This window comes from Rissa tridactyla, chromosome 2 (genome assembly GCF_028500815.1).
Source record: "Rissa tridactyla isolate bRisTri1 chromosome 2, bRisTri1.patW.cur.20221130, whole genome shotgun sequence".
Lineage (NCBI taxonomy): Eukaryota > Metazoa > Chordata > Aves > Charadriiformes > Laridae > Rissa > Rissa tridactyla.
The window spans coordinates 121410899-121429942 of NC_071467.1; the positions used below are offsets into that span (position 1 = coordinate 121410899).

Genomic DNA, 19044 nt, shown 5'->3' on the forward strand with positions numbered 1-19044 from the left:
GTTTTGGTCACAGTTACCGAATAAGCTGTTTTGTCTAATAAAAATCACTGTGCTTCTACCACTAGCCTAGCCTTGCTGATGTTCCTAAGCCATCACAGATGCAACAGCATCGCTCAGAAAAAGGCAGAGATAAAAGTGCAGATCACACCTCTTCAAGTTAAGACTGCTCAAGACACACCTCTCCTCCTTACATTGTACCTGCCATTCATACCCTCGGGGCAAGCAGGGGACGTACTCTTACACAAAAACATCCAGAGTGGGCGAACTTCTAGGATGCCCACACATTCACTGGACATTTCCGTAGCCCACACCTGTCCTTAATTACCAGGTCACCGATTCCAGGCAGAACTCATTCTTCCAGGTAGCACAGGCTACAAGATACAACTATTGGAAAACAAAACAAACAAAATAACCCAACACAGGTATCAATCAGTTCCTCTTCTCTCCTTCCCTACCCTCTACTTCCAACCCAGACGTCTGGGAAAGGACGGTCGGTGTAGAGCATGTATTTTCAGTGAATAAGTCTGTACAAGTAGCTTTGTTCCTCGCAAAAAATTTGCATGATTTGAAGCCAAACATGGATTCCAGACAAAATTTTACTAATAACAACAGATGCAAAAGAAAAATTTATCAGTGAAATTAAGCAAATATGACCATCTAAGCCAGAGAATTACTCTAGACAACTGTTTCTTTCTCAAAAAATTAAATTGATGTCTCTTCTAGGGGAAGAATTCAACATAAAAGAGGTAAGAGACAACGCAAGATCAATAAACCAGGAGGACAGAATCAACAATACAAGGGATTGCATTTAAACCCTGCACTTCCAGGGTGAAGCGACAGAGAGATGAGGATGGGGAAGGACATGGATGTTTTTGTTGTTTCTTTCACAGATTTTTCCTTTCCCCTCTTTTTCTCCAGGTATTTCTGTCTGCAAGAAGCATCTCTTCTCTCTACATCACGAAAGTACCCACGCATTTTACACTGACAGATGGTACTTCATGGTGTAATATCAAAGGGAGCTTCACAAGCCAAATTAAACCAAGAGGGAGCGTGTCTCCTCCCTCTTCACTTTCCCCTCATCCCTTCCTTTTTAAAATGTCTCATGATCAAGAGCCAAAACATTTCTTCTCCCTGCCAGAATTTATGAACTGAACACATCTCAGGGAAGACTGTAAAAGCAGAACCTTTTTAAGATTGCAGATTGCATCGGCAATTAGAAATTAGCAATTGCTCTTGAAATTCATGAAGGATCTTCCTTTCTGTTCCAGCTTGTCTCAAACTTGAGGTAGCACATCTGTCAGCCCTTTCTTTTTGTACGCATTTATTAATGATTTTCAACAGGAGTATGAACATGAAGATCTCTCTCCTTCATCACGCCAAAATTCTCTGTCCTTTGGCCCTTTTATAGCCCTGCGCTCTGCACCCCCAACTGCAGCATTATAATTCAAGGTACTAGCAGATCGGCAACACCATTCCACTTCTCAAAAACATTTTCTCCAAATTGTAAATACAAGCTGCAGTTACCAAAAACCTGATAAACCAAGGGATAACAGCGAACAGTACTTCGCCAGGGATCTTAAGAGCTCATCAAGCCTATCTAATATGCAAGCTAGGTGACTACATTACCATTATAATTAGCAGAGAATTCGTCTTACAAAGAATTTGCCCCTCTAGTCACATGAATTGTTCTCCAGACATCGTCAACTTATTAATCAGACCTCCTTTGACTATATGGAATTTTAGGCAAGTAACTGGGATGTACAGAGTAATGTTCTAGACACCTGAAACTGATAAGCTAAATCCCAGCCTAAGTGTCATTACATTTATCTGAGATTCGTGGAGAAACTGACATCTAGGGGAAAAAAAACCAAACAAACACCACACAGGAATTTACCCCAAAACACTCATCAAGTTAAGAGTAGAAGCGGCTAAAGCAGCTGTATGACTTGCAGGATGGCATCACCGTCCTGCGCTTCACTGTGGTCAACACATGGCTCAAGCTCAGACATTTAAGGGATTAGTTGCATCTTTGCAGGCAGGCAGGCATCCAGCTCCTATTTAGGCACCCAGCTTCCTTTGGAAACATAGCTCAAACTCCAAGGTGAAAAAAATGCTGAGTGACACCCTGTACTCCCTGTACCTATTCAAGCTGGTCCTGTCTGTTGCATGAATAAGAAGATTTTTCACATGCTATGCTTACAGCTACCCAGGATAAGCAAAAATTCAGTAACTTTCCCCTTTTCTCATCAGTTTAATTCTATGATTTTCTATATTGGTGGCTACAACAGCCTTGTTTACAGTAACCTGTTAGACTGACGCATTAAAAATAGCTTTTCAGTCTATGAAGAAATCAAAAAGCAATTACAATGTGAAACCCTTATCTCCGCTTCCTCCCAGTGAGGGTCTGCAAACAGCATTTCCTGTTTGGCACCCTGGAACCCAAGAGTCCTTGTGCACATCCACTGGGACAAGTGCAAACATAACCTGGCAGTATTTCCATACATCCCTGTATAAAAAAAAAAATAAATAAGTGTCTCATTTGCTCTCTCGCCTACCCTTTTCCTTTATGCTCTTTGTTTGCATTGTTTGTCAGCTACCAAGCTGCTACAGGGCTCGGGTTTTGTTCCAAATTTCAGATTAATTCAATGCAGCCTGCTACCTCTGCCTAAGAATAGCAAATAAAAACACTTTACTCTTGCCTGACGTTTCTATCAATAGAGAAACAAATTAATTAGTAGCCCACTTCTAATATTTGGCACAGAGGTGCTTTTCTGCCCTTGACTCATTGCTGTACAAGGCCCAGTGCAAGATCCTTCTCTGCCCAGTACAACTGTTATTTATAAATGCGTGCAAAAAAGCTAGCAAATCCAAACAACTAGAGTGCAAAAACTTACTCCAAAAGTGATTTTATATGTAGAAGTAGAGGAATTCTATTCCTTAACCCTCAGCCTTCACGCTCAGAAACATTTTTTTTTTCCATTAGTAATTTCTAATCTAATTAATAGTTAACGATCTGAGTTAAGAGAAACACCATGGCAGTCAAGGAGAACTTTTGTTCCAGTAGATCGCATCCTCCAACCTGTTTTCATTCATAGCTTGGTAAGAAACGATGATGTTTTCTGTTCCTTGAGACCCCAGTTACTCTGTTTACCTCACTGAACACTAAGCATTTCACTAATTGCATGCACTGAAACCGAGGACGTACTCGCTCTGCTCTTAAAGAAGTTATAAAACTCAGTCAGGCACTACAAACAAATTAATGCTGGGTCTGTTCAGTCAGGACTTCCAACAGCATTTTCACCCTTCTTGGCTCTGGCCCTAGGCTTAAGGCCTCCAGTACAGCCAATGAAGATCACAAGACAAACTTCCATGTAACTCTTTCAAAATCTGCTGTCCCCTGGAAAGATGCAGATAGGTGCTTTCTGGGAACTGAGCTTACCCAGACTATTTTAAGCATCAGGAAGAGTTGGGTAACACACTTTCCATTCGAGGAGCCATCACCTGCTCTATACAATCCAGTCTGTGCCTGAGAGATTTTAAAACTGCAGTAAATAAACCTAAGGTTCTTATTTACTTGTCCTCCGACAAGCAGATATTCTGCATTCAGTGATGATACATATCAACACCACCAACATGACTCCACCAAACCCTGTCAGCAGCCATCTTCTGCTCTAAATCACTGAGGGAGTTTGCCCATCTCAGGCGTACTCCTCTTGCAGACTGTCAAGGAAGGACTAAGAGTTGTAGGAGGACACAGGGATCCCCTTTAAATATCCAAGGAAAAGAGTAATCCATTTGAACTCTCAAAATTGCTAGCATTTCTGTCCTTGTTATGCCAGCTAGAGAGGGGCAGCTGATATGTGGTTGCTATCCCTCTCCACCAGATCTCAGCAGTTTAGCAGTCAGGAGCTCTAAGCAACTCCTCAGATGCTTCCAGTTTTCTCACCTGTCTATTCCAAGAATCAAAAAATTGTGGATGCATTTCTGGACTCTGCTCCTATTGAGCAGGGATAACAACTAGGCACCGTGACAGCTGCTGGTGCCCTGGTGCACGTGCACTCAAAGGTGGGGCTTCCTTCAGAAACACACAGAAGTTACTAGATCTGCAAATACCTCATGATAACAGGAACAATAACACAAACAATAGCCTGGAGTTTGTTTTCTCTTTCTTAATATATACCAGGTTTTCCATTTCTCCCCTACACACAGCCAACATCCTTTTTGTTCCCTGTTTCTTCCTCAGGCAGCTGACTTCTACAATTCACTCTGAAATACAGGCTTTCTTTTAACTGAGAAGCTTCTGCCACGGAACAGAGCTACAGCATTGAGGACTGCAAGACAATACGAACATTGTACGGCACACTAGCATATTTGGAATAGCAAGTTCAGCTCCACTGGCATATTAAGGGAACTCTGACAGAACAAAGGTTTTTAGCTTCGATTTTTGGTTCTTTCATGTTAAAAAAAAACTTTCTGCCTTTTTTTTTTTTTGTTAACAGACAGGAAAAAAGAGACATGGAAGATGACAGGAAAATTCTTCTTGACAGCTGCTAAAATGAATACCACCTTTCATTGTTAGACAGTGCATCTCTCCTGTAGATTTACAAAGACTTTACAAAGGAGGTAAGATCTTGTCTAAATTTGAAAGATAATTCAAGATAGAGCAGGGTGCAAGCTTAAAATGCAACACACGTTTTTGAGTAATTCTATATTCAAACACACGTTTCTGAAGTGCCTTGTTCGACTTCCTCCATACTAAGCACAGGTTATGCTAAAATTGGAACATGTCCCTGTTTTTCCAGAGTAAGAGTTTCCGTAACGCATGTATTCAGGAAAAGCCATCCCCATGCAATTATTCTGGCATAACTCCAAATGCATATATGCCTTAAGACATTGTTTATCTCTATTATATAGATTGTTGGGTTTTTTCTTTAGAGAGCTACTCCACTAGCTACCAGCACAGCCAGATAGAGAACTATAGTTTCCCCAATAGCAGCCCAAGGCCCAAATCATTTAACCTTAGGCTTTGTAATTTGCTGTAGCTTCATTTCCTACATGTCATGTATCTGGACCAATACAAAAATTTGGTCTTTCAGAAACTAATCCTCATGTACCACAGGAGAACATGAAATAGGGAAAAGACAGATGCTGGGACAAGTTTGCATTACCCTCTGAGTAGCGTGGTTGAGCATCTCTTGCCAGGCAGAGTCAAACTGACGTTTGTCATCTTCCAGGAGCCTCTGCTCAGCAAGCGAAATGGTCTCTTTTGCAGCACGCAGCACTTCAGTGGCCCTCTGAAAATCCTGAGTCGCCCTCTGAGCTTCCAGCTGTGCCTAAAAAAGAGAAGCTGGGATCAGACACAAAGGAACCCTTGCAGTCACATTTACAAGATCTACCACACTAATCCCAGGGCTTTAAAAACACCGCGCCAGCATTCCTGTTTCCCAGCCTTTTACTTGTAAGCGACACATATTTCCTCACTGGAGTAAGTACTGCTAATTCAGCAGTTTCCACCCAAACAGGTAATTTGCAAAGAATTGTCTCATGGTGTTCATAGTCAAAAAACACACAGCTGATGGCCTACAAATAAGCACCTGGCTGAGAAATAAATACTTCATGATGGAGGTTTAATCACTGAGAAACAAAACAAAAGAAAATGCAATAGCGAACTTGTAGCATGTGAAGAATACATTAAGAATGGCACTCCCTGAGTTTAGTCAGGGTAGATTTTTATCTGGTGCACTATTATCACTCTGAGGAAATGTTTTGGAAGTACTACCTTGCTATAAAGCATAAACAAGTTTTCTGAGAAGGTAACTGATAATTCTTTGGGTGTTCTTCTCCTTTGCCATCACTGGGAAACAACTGGTGCAGCAAGTCCCCAGGACACAGACCCAGAAGTAACCAAGGGAGTTTGCAATGCACTTAACACACAGGTAAAGGCCTTGTTATGTCCTTTTGAAACTGCTTATTTTTAGCAAATTAACACAAAGTTTGAGCTTGAAGGAAGCCCTTTCAAGTGTCTGCGTGGAAGCAAGGGAGAACTATATGGTTCTTGCTGTGCGAACAAAGACTCCTCCTAAACAACAAGACCTTCCCAGCAAAGCAAACACAGCTTAGAAGCCGTCTAATCAACGAGCTGTGACCTCTTTTATTCTGGAGCCAAAAAATAATCTCCAAGACAATGCATTTACAGACCACCTTCATCTCTCCTGAAGGTTTTAACAAGGCTCTCACGATATCCAAATCCCACTCTGAACAGTCCTCAAGTAAAATGCTCACATCCCATCTTGCAGGCTGGAGCCAACTCAGTTTTCCACAGCTGAGTGTCAGCCCTCCAGGGTCCCTAACGCAGCGGCAAACCCTTGCCTAGTCAGCCCAACGAGGGAGAGCAGCCAATAAGGCAGAAATAATGCCAGTCATGCTGCAGGTTTCAGTAGCACCACGGTGACAAAAGTCATCACAGAGTTCAGCAGTCTGCAGTGTTGCACTTTAGCACCAGCGACAAGTCTTAAGCATTCAAAATAAGTGACTCTACAATAAATGGACACAGAATACCCATAAAAAAAAGTACTGGTGTTGGCTGGGGTTTGGTTGTTTGGTGGTTTTTGGTTTGGTTTGTTTGTTTGGGGTTTTTTGTTTGTTTGTTTTTTTAATAAGATAGAGGTGTCCTCTCTTTTTATAGTTATCACTGAATGGATAGCAATTTTAACATTCAGACTTTCAAACATGCAGGTTTCACTTTGTTTTCCTTCATCAGAAATATTTAATTTCTGAAGCTTCTACGTTCATTTGCCATCTCTCAACTATATCAACATTTTACTGCTCTAGAGCCCTCTTGAGATTGATGCACAAATGCCTTGTTTATCTCAAAAGTAAAATCTTTACCTGAACTTTTCTACATTATGTATTTCATAAATTTCTATTTAAAGCAGTATTTTTGAGCTGCTCTGTACTGAAACACCAGCCTTCACATTCAATTAAGCCTCACATTCAATTAATTGAGCATCCAGCACTGTGAAAGCAGTTTTCGTTTACACTTCAATGATTTTTTAAAAATAAACTGGAATTACCCAGTTTATACCTATGGGAAACGTCTTTGACCAGACATGACTGACAGAACAAAATAATGAATAAAACTTTACATGTCATGATATACAGAGAAGGAGTCTGAGGCTGAAACAGGAGAAAGGACTCTGACATACAGAATGCTAAATTGAGGAAGATTAAGTCTTATGAATAAAGGAAAAGGTTGCAGTGTGAAGAAATGGTGGTTATTTGGGAAGTGGCTAAAAATCCCTGACACAAAATGGGAAATAAGCAGAACAATGGTACATTTCTCCAGCAAGCAGCTGGCTGCAACTCCTCAACACCAGCTGCATCAAATACCTTCACACTTGAGACATCAGTTATTTGTAAAGGTAATGGAAAAAACCCTTCCCTCCCTGCCCCGTGGCAGAGGAGATGGACTCCTACTTTAAACACAAGTCTCAAAAGGAAATAAAGCACACTAAGTTTTCCCTTACAATGTCCTGAATTAGCATCAAGCTCTTCTTACTTCCTTCCCCCTATCACACAGAGAGGTACTTCACCCCAAAGTGACTGTGGAAAAATAGCAGTTGTGTGTCAGAGGTCCTTCAGCTACTAGCTGGGGAGGAAAATCAAAGTCATCACAATCGGCACAGTAATTTCCTTCCGACCAAGGTCCCTGATGCACTTCCTTCTGAAGCCGCTGCTGGTGGTTTCCACAGAAGAGAAATTCATCTAACCTTGCCATTTGCTGCTTTCAGGCAGCTTACACCACAGTGTAAAGTGTCAATTTCCGTGCAGGACTGCACATCCCAAAGCAGTACAGAGCTTTGAGCCAATATTAGTGGATGAACAGCATCCTGGTGCAAATTCACCGTCAAATGAGCTCAGAAAGTCTAAGAAAAAAACCTCATGCATTACATCTTCTCATCACCCCAGACACCAGCTGCCTGTTTCAAATATACTAACACAATTTATAAATTCAGAATAAGCCTGGCTAAAGAATATTGTGATTTAGCCACTAACTAACCTAAACCATGGTACCCACCAAGTACAGGAAAGCCATCTGAGGATGTTTAAACAAGGCTCAACCTAAGCTTCCAACAAAGGACACAGCAAGATGCCTGAATCTTAGTCCCCAAAACATCCTCTGCTGAATTCTCAAAAAATTCGCAACTTTTTTTTCCTTCCAGTAAATTTGACCTATGCTAGTAAAGGGATCAAATGCAAATAAAGACCAGAAGTTTTCCATAAAACAGTTTGAGATAGGATTTTAAAAGTGAAATAAAATGCAAGACTCCGGTAAAGAGCGGGCACAGAGTACTGCAGAACAGCGCTGAGGATGTTGGGAGGAAGAGCAGGACTGATTTTCATGGAAGACCCTATGAGAGGGAGCCAGGTCCCAATAACTTCCAAGCAATAAGGCTGTCAAAGCCTAGCTCCAGTGAAGGCTTCAGCTCCATGGCTGCCCCGCCGCAGGAGCGGGCCTGCCTGCGCAAGAAACAACTTACAAACACAGAAAAAAAAGACCGGCGACCCATTCCCAGCACAGGCAGAACCGCACCGGCAAGTAAGCGCTTTCGAAACTCCAGTAAAACCAGATCCCAGGGGCAATGCGAGCACAGGAGAAGTACAGTTTTCTCACCGTAACTGCATCAGCACTTGAAAGTTTCTGTTGGCACAGATACCCGGGTCAGGGATCAACACATCTAAGCCAACAAAAAGCCTGCGGAGCATTAGGAGCTGAGTTACTAAATCCCCACGGAAAACAACATTTAGGGGTAGCTTGCAGTACTAGTAGCTCTTCTGATGAAGCCTCTAAAGCACTGTTGGCTGCACAGCAGGAAAACCTTCTTTACGATGAGAAAACCAGAAGTTAAATTTACATTTCAGCTAGATTTCTGCTTGCACCTGGACCTGTAGGGCATTGAGAGCTGAAGCTGTTAACAGGCAGGCCCATAACTCTGGCCACGTTCAGCTTCACACCCCGTAACTGTGTGGGCAAATGGGAAACTGAAACAAAACTGTACTTACATACTGTCTCCCAGCTGTATTTGTTGAACACTACTCTGCAACGGCAGTTTGGAAACACTGTTTTGGAACACAAAATGCCTTTTGGTTTAAGCAAAAGAGTAAGTCCAAATAGCAATTTAGCTTCAACAGTTATCTGAAGTCAGTCTACAGCCTTTTATTTTAAGCAACTTGCTGAAAGCCTAGGAAAGAAAAAAGCCAAACGCTAGGGTAAAGAACGATGCATTAGTCATTAGGGAAACATCAACAGGTTTGTGGTTTTGCCAATGTGAAAAAGGATACTCAAACACTTTTTAGTTAGTATAGTTACTCCATAATTAGCCTTCATTTAAAACTCCCTCCAGCACGTACAAGTTGTTCTGCACCATCACTGACAGATTGCTCTCATGCTCTCTAGTCTCAAGCCTGCAGGTCACTCAGTTTGATGGAAGACAGAGTAGCCGTGTTCTTCATGTGCTTTTAAAACCATGAGAACCATGTTCTCATAGAGAACAGGAGCTCACATCTTCATCCAACCTCCTGACACTGCGTATGAACTTCTTCATTTTAGACAGTGGCTGTTTCTCTCAGAAGACCAGAACTCAAAATTCAAATTCATGGCTGAAAACTAGTTTATTTTGCTTTCAAGCACAAACTGGTGTTAGAGTTGAGAGAGGTTTAGCCCTGGGGTAGCACAAGGGAAAAAGTACTAGGGGTGTCGACAAAAATCTCCTCTCACCAGCTCATCTGCTGCTGATCTCCCTGGCTCCGATACGTGCAGCCCCCAAACTCCCAGCCAGCTCCCAAAGACTCAGAGGTGACATGCAGTAGCAGCACTCTCAGAAGCAAATGGAGCACTACAGTATAAAATACGTCAGCTTTTAAAATAAATGATGTAAAATTAAAGGGGTACTGACAGGGTTCATAATTGCAAGCTAGTAACATATCCCAGAAAGGAGCTCTTTTGGGGGGGATAAAAGCTGCACCCTTACGGGAAATCCTCTGCTTAGTCTACACAGGGCCTTGGCACAGATGGGAACCACGCACAACAGCTGGATTATGTTTTTAGCTAAAGAGAGTGATGAAAACAAAAAAGCTAGGCCATGGCAAGCTAATAGAAGAAAACAAAACCATGCACTATTTAAAATGCAGTAATTCTTCTGGAACTGGCAGCAGCATACAGACAGACTTTCAGGCCAGCACAGACACATTTGCTTGTCCACCTTCAAAGCAGAAAACCCTGTACTCTTTAATTACGAAATACAATTTTCTGCTTAGTCCACACAGCTTTTATTGCCCCACTCCCCCTTTGTAGTCAGAGTCCTTGCCTAACTGACCTAATAGAGGATGGTTCCCACCCTACCACACACAGCTTGAATCTTCTGCATCCACATCAACCAAGACATATACTCCTCTTCCTCGTTTCACCTAATCTCCAATTTCAGTTTTTGCCTATCTAGTTATATACAGGACTGCACAATATCACTGACACCGAAACACGGTGCAACACGGCTATAGCATTCCTCTGAGGTTACCTGACATCTAATACAAGCTGGTAGACACTGCCCAGCCTCTGACCCATGAGCACATATGCATGCAGCTAACGACCAAGCCAGGTTGCCAGAAATAGGTGCAGAGGGTACATTTTGTGGGGTGAAGCCGGCTACAGAATTTCTCCCCTTGACCAGCATCCCTCACCAGAGGATGAGGCCACAAGTGCTGGTAAATTCATTAAAAGGGCATCACTAACACAAACCAGCAAATCTCCCATTAGAAATGACAGTCAGCAAAGACCAATTATTTTAGAATATTTACAAAATTGGCTTCTCGTTTAGCCAGGTGAACCTATCTCATCCCGCGCTGCCAAGGTCTTTACACCCACTTTCTTTCAGAATCTCTCCGCTATTGCCAATACAAGGCATGAACAATCTCTGTTTATAAAAGTCGCTGTAAGCTGGAGCGTGAAGGGAACACACAGCTGCTGCTCAGAACAAGGCACCAGCACATTACGTGCTGGCCCAAGGCCTTTGCTCTAAAAAGGCGCTTGTTTGTTAATGTGAAACCAATGTCTCTCCCACTCATTAATCTTTAAAACAATAGTTTAATTGCTACCAGCAAACACGTACTTGCTTACTACCAAATAGATAATGATTAACTGTGTCCCAGTCACACTCTTCTGAAGGAAGCAAATTTCAGATGTTTCCATTCTGGCCCCCTCTCATTCACTTAACAACATCCCACGGTTAATTTGCTGTGCAAAGTACAACAGGGAACATGTTTTAAAACAGGAACTTTCCTCCATCAGTCGCCCACCGGAGTTGCTGTAGCACTGCCTGTCTTCAGGGATCACTCTGATCACGGTGACTGCGCCGCGGCATCCTGCACAAGCTTCTGGTAGGAATGAGGACAGCAGGATCATCACTCCTTGACCAGGGCATGCCCCTCTTCCCCACTGCTGCAGTGAGTTCAATAATTCAGAAGCCTACAAGGCGAAGGCAGTTAAGTGCATTCACAGCAACTAGCTGCTGAGTGCTGCTATTTTGGCTCCAGTTTTCCTCAACTTGTTTCAACACAGCTGGCAGCCAGTAACAAGAAGAGCAGCCCAGATGCCAACACAAGGCCCATAATGCTCAACATCCTAACAACCACCTCGATACCAGCACAGCTGCACCCCCAGCAAATCCGTGGATGATACCAAGTTAGAGGAGGTGGTTGAAATGGCAAATGACAGAACCTTAACCCAGATGGACCTTGTGAAACTCAACTGAGCCAAAAGAAACCTCATAGAGAAACCTCACAAGGTTCAAGAAGTGTGGAGTCCTGCACCTGGGGTGGAATAATCCCATGAGCAGCACAGATGGGAGGATCCGCCCTGCCAAAAAGGACCTGCGCATTACTATGGGTGTCAGGCTGCAACAGCTGAAAAGGTGCACTCTTGTTGCGAGTAAGGCAAACCACGTCCTAGGTTACATTAAGAGGGCCATGGCTGGCCAATCATGGGGAGTTATCATTCCTCCCAACTCGGTGCTGGTGAGGTTGCACGCTCAATACTACATCCAGGCCCCCCCAGTTCAAGAGGGATGTCAAGGCAGTATCCATAGGTCTACAATGACCCCTATAAGGAGTGCTGAGGGATGTGGGCTTTTTTAGTCTAGCAAGGAGAAGACTAAAGAGTAATCTAATTAGCTGCCAGCTGAAATTTGAAGTGGAGCTGCAAAGATGACAAACAAATGCTTCTCAGCAGTACTGGATGATATAACGTGGAGCAACGGCCACGGATGGCAGCTTGGAAGTTCAGGTTGCACATTAAAAAAGTCTTTCTTACCAGGAGGGCAGTGCGGCCCACAGACAGGTTCTCCAGAGAAGTTATAAGTCTCCATCTCTGGAGATTTTCAAGATTTGGCAAAGCCATTGTTGATGCAGTCCAGCAATGATGACAGTTCTGCTTTGAGCAGGAGGTTCGATCAGATGACCTCTAGAGATCCTGTACAACCAGCATTTCTATCAGATACCACTGTTTTTTCCTTACAGTTTCTCAAAAAACAAAGAACCTAGCTGCAAAAAATTTGCAGTGATGCTGAATGTTCTCCTAGATTCTCAGACCCACGCATTTATTTTCTTGTATAATCAGAATAACGATGAGGTTGGGGGGTGGGGTTTTGCTTGCTTTTTTTAAGGATCATGACCTTCCTTTCCCCTCTCCCCACAGACTACAAACTCCAAGCCAAACAAGAACCGAGAGGTAGTAAAAAAACAGAACCCCCTTCTTGCTATAGGCCATGTACAGATGTTTATAAATAACTTATAAAATCCAAAGCCTCAGGAGTGACCCAATTTTGGCAGATCTGTGAGGCTTTTTGTGAGCTATATATTAATCTGTGATGATTGTTTGAATTACTGACAGAAAATACCGTCTCGCAAGAGGCTGAAACACCCTTGTATTCTTTAAGCTATTTATTGAAAAGCTATAAAAGTGCAGACAGGTTATAATTTGCTTTTACAAAAGCAGATTTGAAGATTTTTATTTGGATGGAGAAGACAAGGGGGAGAAGGTGAAAATAAGCCTTGCTAGAGCTTTTTGGAGCACAAACCATTTCCTCCCTGCTGCATAACGAATGAAATGCCTGTGGAATACAATGACCAGATGTCCCTTAGTCTCTGCTTTTGATTAGGCGTCTTGTTCTTGTGCTGGGTTTCTTGGTCCCATCCATGCATGCACCCCTCCGCTTCCAATAGCTTAATTGTTATTGAACTGACCTGACTCCTGGCTCTGTTTTATTTTCTGGTAAACCTGTAGTCTATAAAAAGGCCCAGGAAATCAGAGCAGACCCAGAAAGCATGTTCTGAGAGACATCTAGCCCTGTGCTAAAGTTAGGCAATGTGTGAAACTCCCTTAAGACTGGATCACAAGCCATATTCCAAGAGACAAAAAGTTCAGGGCACAACCAGCAGCTCACTTCATTAGCTGCTTCTGTTACCAGCATACAGACAGTTGGTCTCCTCAAAGACAGAATCCTACCTTCCTTCTTTAGGAGATATGGAAGGAAATGAGAAAGAAAATATATAAATATACAATTTCTTTAAATGCTGTTAAAACCAATCCTGGACTGGACCGAAGAATCAGCTGCCAACCCTTCGCTGTTCTCTGGTGGCTCCCATCTAGGCTGTACACTAGGATCTTGTGAAACGAGAGCACGAATATAATCTCTGAGCCGATCATCACCACTGTACACTCAGTCATCTAAAACTTACTGGACTCCTCGTTTTTAATTGCTCTAGCTCTTTGCCTCACAGGAGTAGGGAGGTCATGCTCATTTGGGCACAGAGATTGTATGGGACATCCTTCGCCGAGCCTTTTGGCCCTCCCTCATTTTTCATGAGGTTGTTGCGAGATGCTGGTCTGCTTGGAGTTACTCACACTAATTAACGAGCCTATGGCACCAGAATATGAAAAATTGTTCATCCTAATACTATCCAGACACAGCCTTCTTGGGCACTCACTGCCATCTGCTTTTTAGTTGTGCACTTGTTTGTGGCCAAAATAATAAAGCTGCTGTCTTCTGGAAGACGGGATCATAGAATATGCCCAGGTTTTTCCTCTCCAAGGTACACTACCTTATTAAGAGAGGAAAAGCAGCAAGATAACCTGCATTCTCAGGGCTTAGGCAATGACTCAGCGAGTCTAGGGTTTACAGCTGGTTTCTAGGTTTACAGAGGCTCTACATGCTCATCTGCACCTGGCAGCAGCCTCTCTTGCTGAAATCAAATATAGAAGCAAGGAACAAACTCCCACAAATACACGCTGCAAGATTTACACAGCCTGCCTTAGTGGATTTTGCTAATTATCCAAGATAATAAATGTTCAACACATACAGATACAACAGATACATTCAAGGGAAACACGGGATCGTTGTCTCACACAATGGCCACCAAAGCAGCAAAAGTTTGTTCACAGAAGTTTCCAGAAGGCTGGCAAGGGATTGGCAGCCTGGTTCTGAAAGCACATCTTGTGTGTGCATGCATAGCGACATAAGCAAAGACAAGGCACGCGGGTAGGAATTTCGCCTGGGAGATGGGCTTTTCTGAACATGTTCTTCCCAGTCCCTGGAAAGCCTCACACCCACCAGCAACTGCCCATCCTCAATAGCAGAGACGTCCTCTGGAAGAACGTCCCAGGCTAACCTTGTACATCTTTGACTACATGCTCACGGCTGCTTTTGAGACAGACATTTTCCTAAGGGACCTGTTGAAGATACTTAAGCTTTCGACTCTTCAAAATTTTTCCTAGTGGAATTATACAACTCCACAGCACGTGTGAATAACACGCTTGCTTGGCTTAAAGGAAAAAGTTGGGAGTGCTGTTCTGAACAAATGAAGGGCTAAGTCCAATCCTTGAATGAAAAAGTCTAGGTAGCAGCAGGAACAGACAAAATTTCAATTCTACTTCACAGCAATAAAATTCTCCTTCAATATCAAACTATTAGCACCCTTTACCAAAAAAAGAAACCAAACATCAGAAGCAGACACAGCAAAGAGACAAACATTTCTTCCACATCCTGGCAGCAAAATTTATATTCTAGCAGTAGAACTGCAAGTTTGCTGCAATTAGGAGAGATTTTTCTTGCAGAAACCGAGTCAATACAGAGCTGTTCCTACACGTGCTACATAGGAATTAGACTCTTCACACAGTCTTTTCCAGCAAGAACAGACAAGAGCTCATAAATTCATACTGTTTTACTAGAAGTCATAATGAAACACACCCAGAAGGCAGTAACCAACATCCGTATCGGATTTGTTTTGGCAGCAACCCCTAGCATGAGCGTTTATTGTTTCATAATAAACTCCCACCTATATAGACCACTGCATACAATAAAGATTGGGGTGGCTGAACAACTTCCCCAAAGTTGGAAGACTGCCGTCAGCAGCCATCCCTGAGCAATTACCAGGCAAAACAGGTACATAAGATATCATCCTGACCTCAAGTCACCCAGGCACAAATGCCAGCTACTATTTTTGACAGATGATCCTATCTGTGGCTTACAATCTCTTGAAATAGCCTTTACTAGTGGCCGGAAAGGATTGGGAGGGGAAACAGTACGAGAGAACAAAGCAAGGCAAGCTTTCCTTTAAATTACCAGTTTTTCATATGCTGTAGATTTGCCTTTTGGCAATTGCTATGGAAGGCGTTACAGCTATGCAAAGGAACTCACAATATACCTATATTGGGGTTTTCCAAATTAAGGAGGATGCAAAATGATGTTAATCAAATCTTCAGACAACAGCAGAGGAAAAAGAAATTAATCTCTATTTTCACATCCCAGCACCATTTTAGAAGAACTCCTTACACCTTCCCGCCACTTCCAGCATCCGCCATTGCACCTGTGGCTAGGCACAATAGCCAGATCACCTGTGTCACTTCCTTCTGCCTAACTCAGCTGACATCTAACAAAAAGATAAAACCCAAAATTTCCTGCCCTAGCCCTCTCCTTGTTACTCCAAAAAACGTAGGGTATTTCTACACCAACTTACCCCAGTATTGCAGTATTTCAGACCTACTTGCCCAACACGTTAGTATTTCACAACAGAAAAAGAACAAGAAAAAAAACATTCTTGAAGGGTAGGGAAAATAATTAGGTCATTGCATTGTCAACAGCTACTGGAGAGGAGGTGGCTTTGTATTGCTGCCATCCAGAATAGCTAAGAACTGATGGATGCTTTGTAGGGTGGAAGAAAGCACGAGAAAGCAACACCAAAAAAAAAAGATAGTAATTTTTTTTTTGTCTCTTCTAGATGGATTCTTCAAAACACTTAGATGAAAACAGTATCTTCTTCTGCTTCTGGAAAGAAAAGCAGAAGAGGGAAGACCCTCTAATTTACAGTGCACAGCTAAAGATCTAAACAATGGAGCCCTCCAAGGCATATCTCCTACTAATGATGAGAAGACCAATTACAGTTTTTGCATCAATAGCTTGTACAAACTAATCATCCATAAACAGAATAGTGCTCACATAAAATGAAGATGTAGGCTGTATAAATACCAACCCAAAATAACTAGACCTGTTCACTGAGGCATAGAAAGCACAGATAGACACAGGAGGTCTAACTTTTAGAGGGAGAACATATATGCACAGAATTATCAGTACAGGTATTTCAACAACCAAGTAGCTAAAAATTGTTTCCTACTATCCAAAGGTCCCAAGAACATAGTGTTTGCAGATGTTTTTGCTACAGATGCCACCTTGTCTGCAGGAAATATAAGTAACAGAGCACTAAATGTGAATCAGGTAAGGATTTTTTTTCAGTTCATCTGAAGTAGCAGCCGTTAGCGTTCCCAAATGCAGGGCAGATTTCCAGCTGCTCAGGATTAAGAGGGCAGAAACCGGCCAGTCACACTGACCTACTATCCTGCATTAGCAGGGTTGATGGGAAGACAAACACATTCAGGAGCTTTCCTTCACAGATCTGATCTTTGGCGTAACTTTCCAAATCTGACCAGGCAACATCTGTTATCTTCCCAGAAGTTTAAGGACAGCTAGCTTGAGACACTTGAATATCACACTGCTCAACCAGTGCACAGCCAGAACACAAATGTAAATTATTTACTTAAAATTTAAGGCCCCAAATAACAGCAGTAATAAATCATCCAGGCAAGACCCAACTGGTTGACCCAGGTAAGTCTCCCTGAACTCCTTGCTTCCTAGGCATCATCACAACTTTGGCCTGAAGAAAAAGGCAACAGAACCATAATGCAAGACTTGAAATACAGTTTTCAGGTTTTAAGTGTTCAAGTGGAGCAAACTGAACACACTGAGCACAAGCTCCGTCTGGCAGCATTGAAACACTGAGCCGTATGTACCTGAATGCAGGGTGGTGACTTCTACACGCTGCTCCCAGGATTTCAATCAATCACAGCTGTGCAAACATGACAGGAGAGCACAAAACGCACTCCATCAAATCTTGAGCGTGGCTAAACATTTTCTTCACTTAACTCAAACGTGCATCCTACTTTAAAATTAAAGTTGCAAAACTCAGTGGATCCCCTGGTGGAAGTCCAGGAAGTGACTCCTCACCCTCAATAATAAAATTACTGATTACATTCCCTTGCTTGGCTTATTTCCTCTTCAGATGGGTGCCTGGCTCCACAGCCTGCCACATACCATGTGGAAAGGGAGATGAGTATATGCTGAGAACGTCCCTTGGGATCACAGCAATGGGAACTCCACATTTCACAAGGGGACTGACGTCACATCGACACGGTTTCCCCAAGATTTAATGATGTGTTTCGTAACAAAAACGGAAAGAGTTGGTGGGAAAAAGGGGTTCAAGTCTAGAGCAGGTCCATAGGGAACTGAAAGGGAAAAAGGACACTCAAAACTTCTTAGGCCATCAGGTACAACACGCAGCCTCCATACTTCAGTCCTTTCAGGCACCACTTCTTGCCAGCTCAGCCACATTTCATCTCCTTACCATTTATTTACAGCATTGGGCTCCCCGACTGCCCACAAGGCAATTTCCATGTCTCCTTTCCCTTTGGGGCACTCCAACCATCTATTCCCAGGCAAGGCTTGTGCTGCCTGCCTCCCTCCCTTCTGTATCTGGCCTGCCCCAGCACTAAATGAGACCATCACGTCAGCCCCCACCCCACAGACAAGCTTCTCTACCACCAACAGGTAAATCCCAGTTCAGGAAGAGAGCTGGTGACCTGCCTCCAAGTGGCCTCTCCACCCCACCAGCCTAAGTAATCCAAAACCAAAACCACAGCCATTTCTGTATTGTTGATTTAAACACCCAGGGAGCAAGCTCCTTCTCACATCATTCACCCCACCTTCCTAAACCAGAAATCGTTGCCTCCTCTGTCCCCGGCACTACTGTGAGGGTCCCCAAGAGCCACCAGGGCAGCTGCAATACAGCATCTTCAATTAAAAGGACAAACTATCAGCATAGGCAGACCACAAATAATATAACCTACATTACCAGCCTAGACTGATTATTGCAAATGGCCAGAGGAGCAACATCCATACAAAACACTTTCTGCTGGCTCCACCACCACAAACATGGGTGCAAATACTCTTAGGAGCCTATGGCGGTTACTGACCCCATGTTGAGAGGAGTTGTTCTCATTTGATAAAAGGGGCACTTTTGCACACATCACTTTCTACTGCTTTCTCCATGTGCCAGAGGAACAAACTGGAAGAGAGACGAGAATTAACAGTCCATTAGCAGCAGTGCTGCACAGGCAATCATTACTTATCAATGATAATGCAGCACCGAACTATAGCCATAGAAAGCAGTCAAGTGCTCTGGGTGATTGTGGTTTTTTTCCTTAACAGTTGAAAGGATTTGTAGAAGGTTTGTCAAAGTTAATTTTTAGGTTTCTGTATCCCTGCTTTGAAAAAATGTGAATCCATCAGATAGTTTTTTTGGTTTCTAAACAGTTAACCAGAAACACTCCTTCAGCCAGGAAAGGTCAGTTGGTTGTTCCACTGTAACTGTGCCAATAATTTT

At 42.9% G+C, this 19044-nt stretch overlaps 1 protein-coding gene across 1 annotated transcript in view; it reads right to left on the reverse strand.

The window, feature by feature from the left end:
- The window catches only part of SH3BP5 (SH3 domain binding protein 5), a 52455-nt gene that overhangs the window by 13814 nt on the left and 19597 nt on the right, over nucleotides 1-19044 (reverse strand). The window contains exon 4 of the mRNA XM_054189617.1: nucleotides 5169-5333. Coding sequence (XP_054045592.1) covers nucleotides 5169-5333 — 165 coding nt within the window. The remainder of the gene's footprint in view (nucleotides 1-5168; nucleotides 5334-19044) is intronic.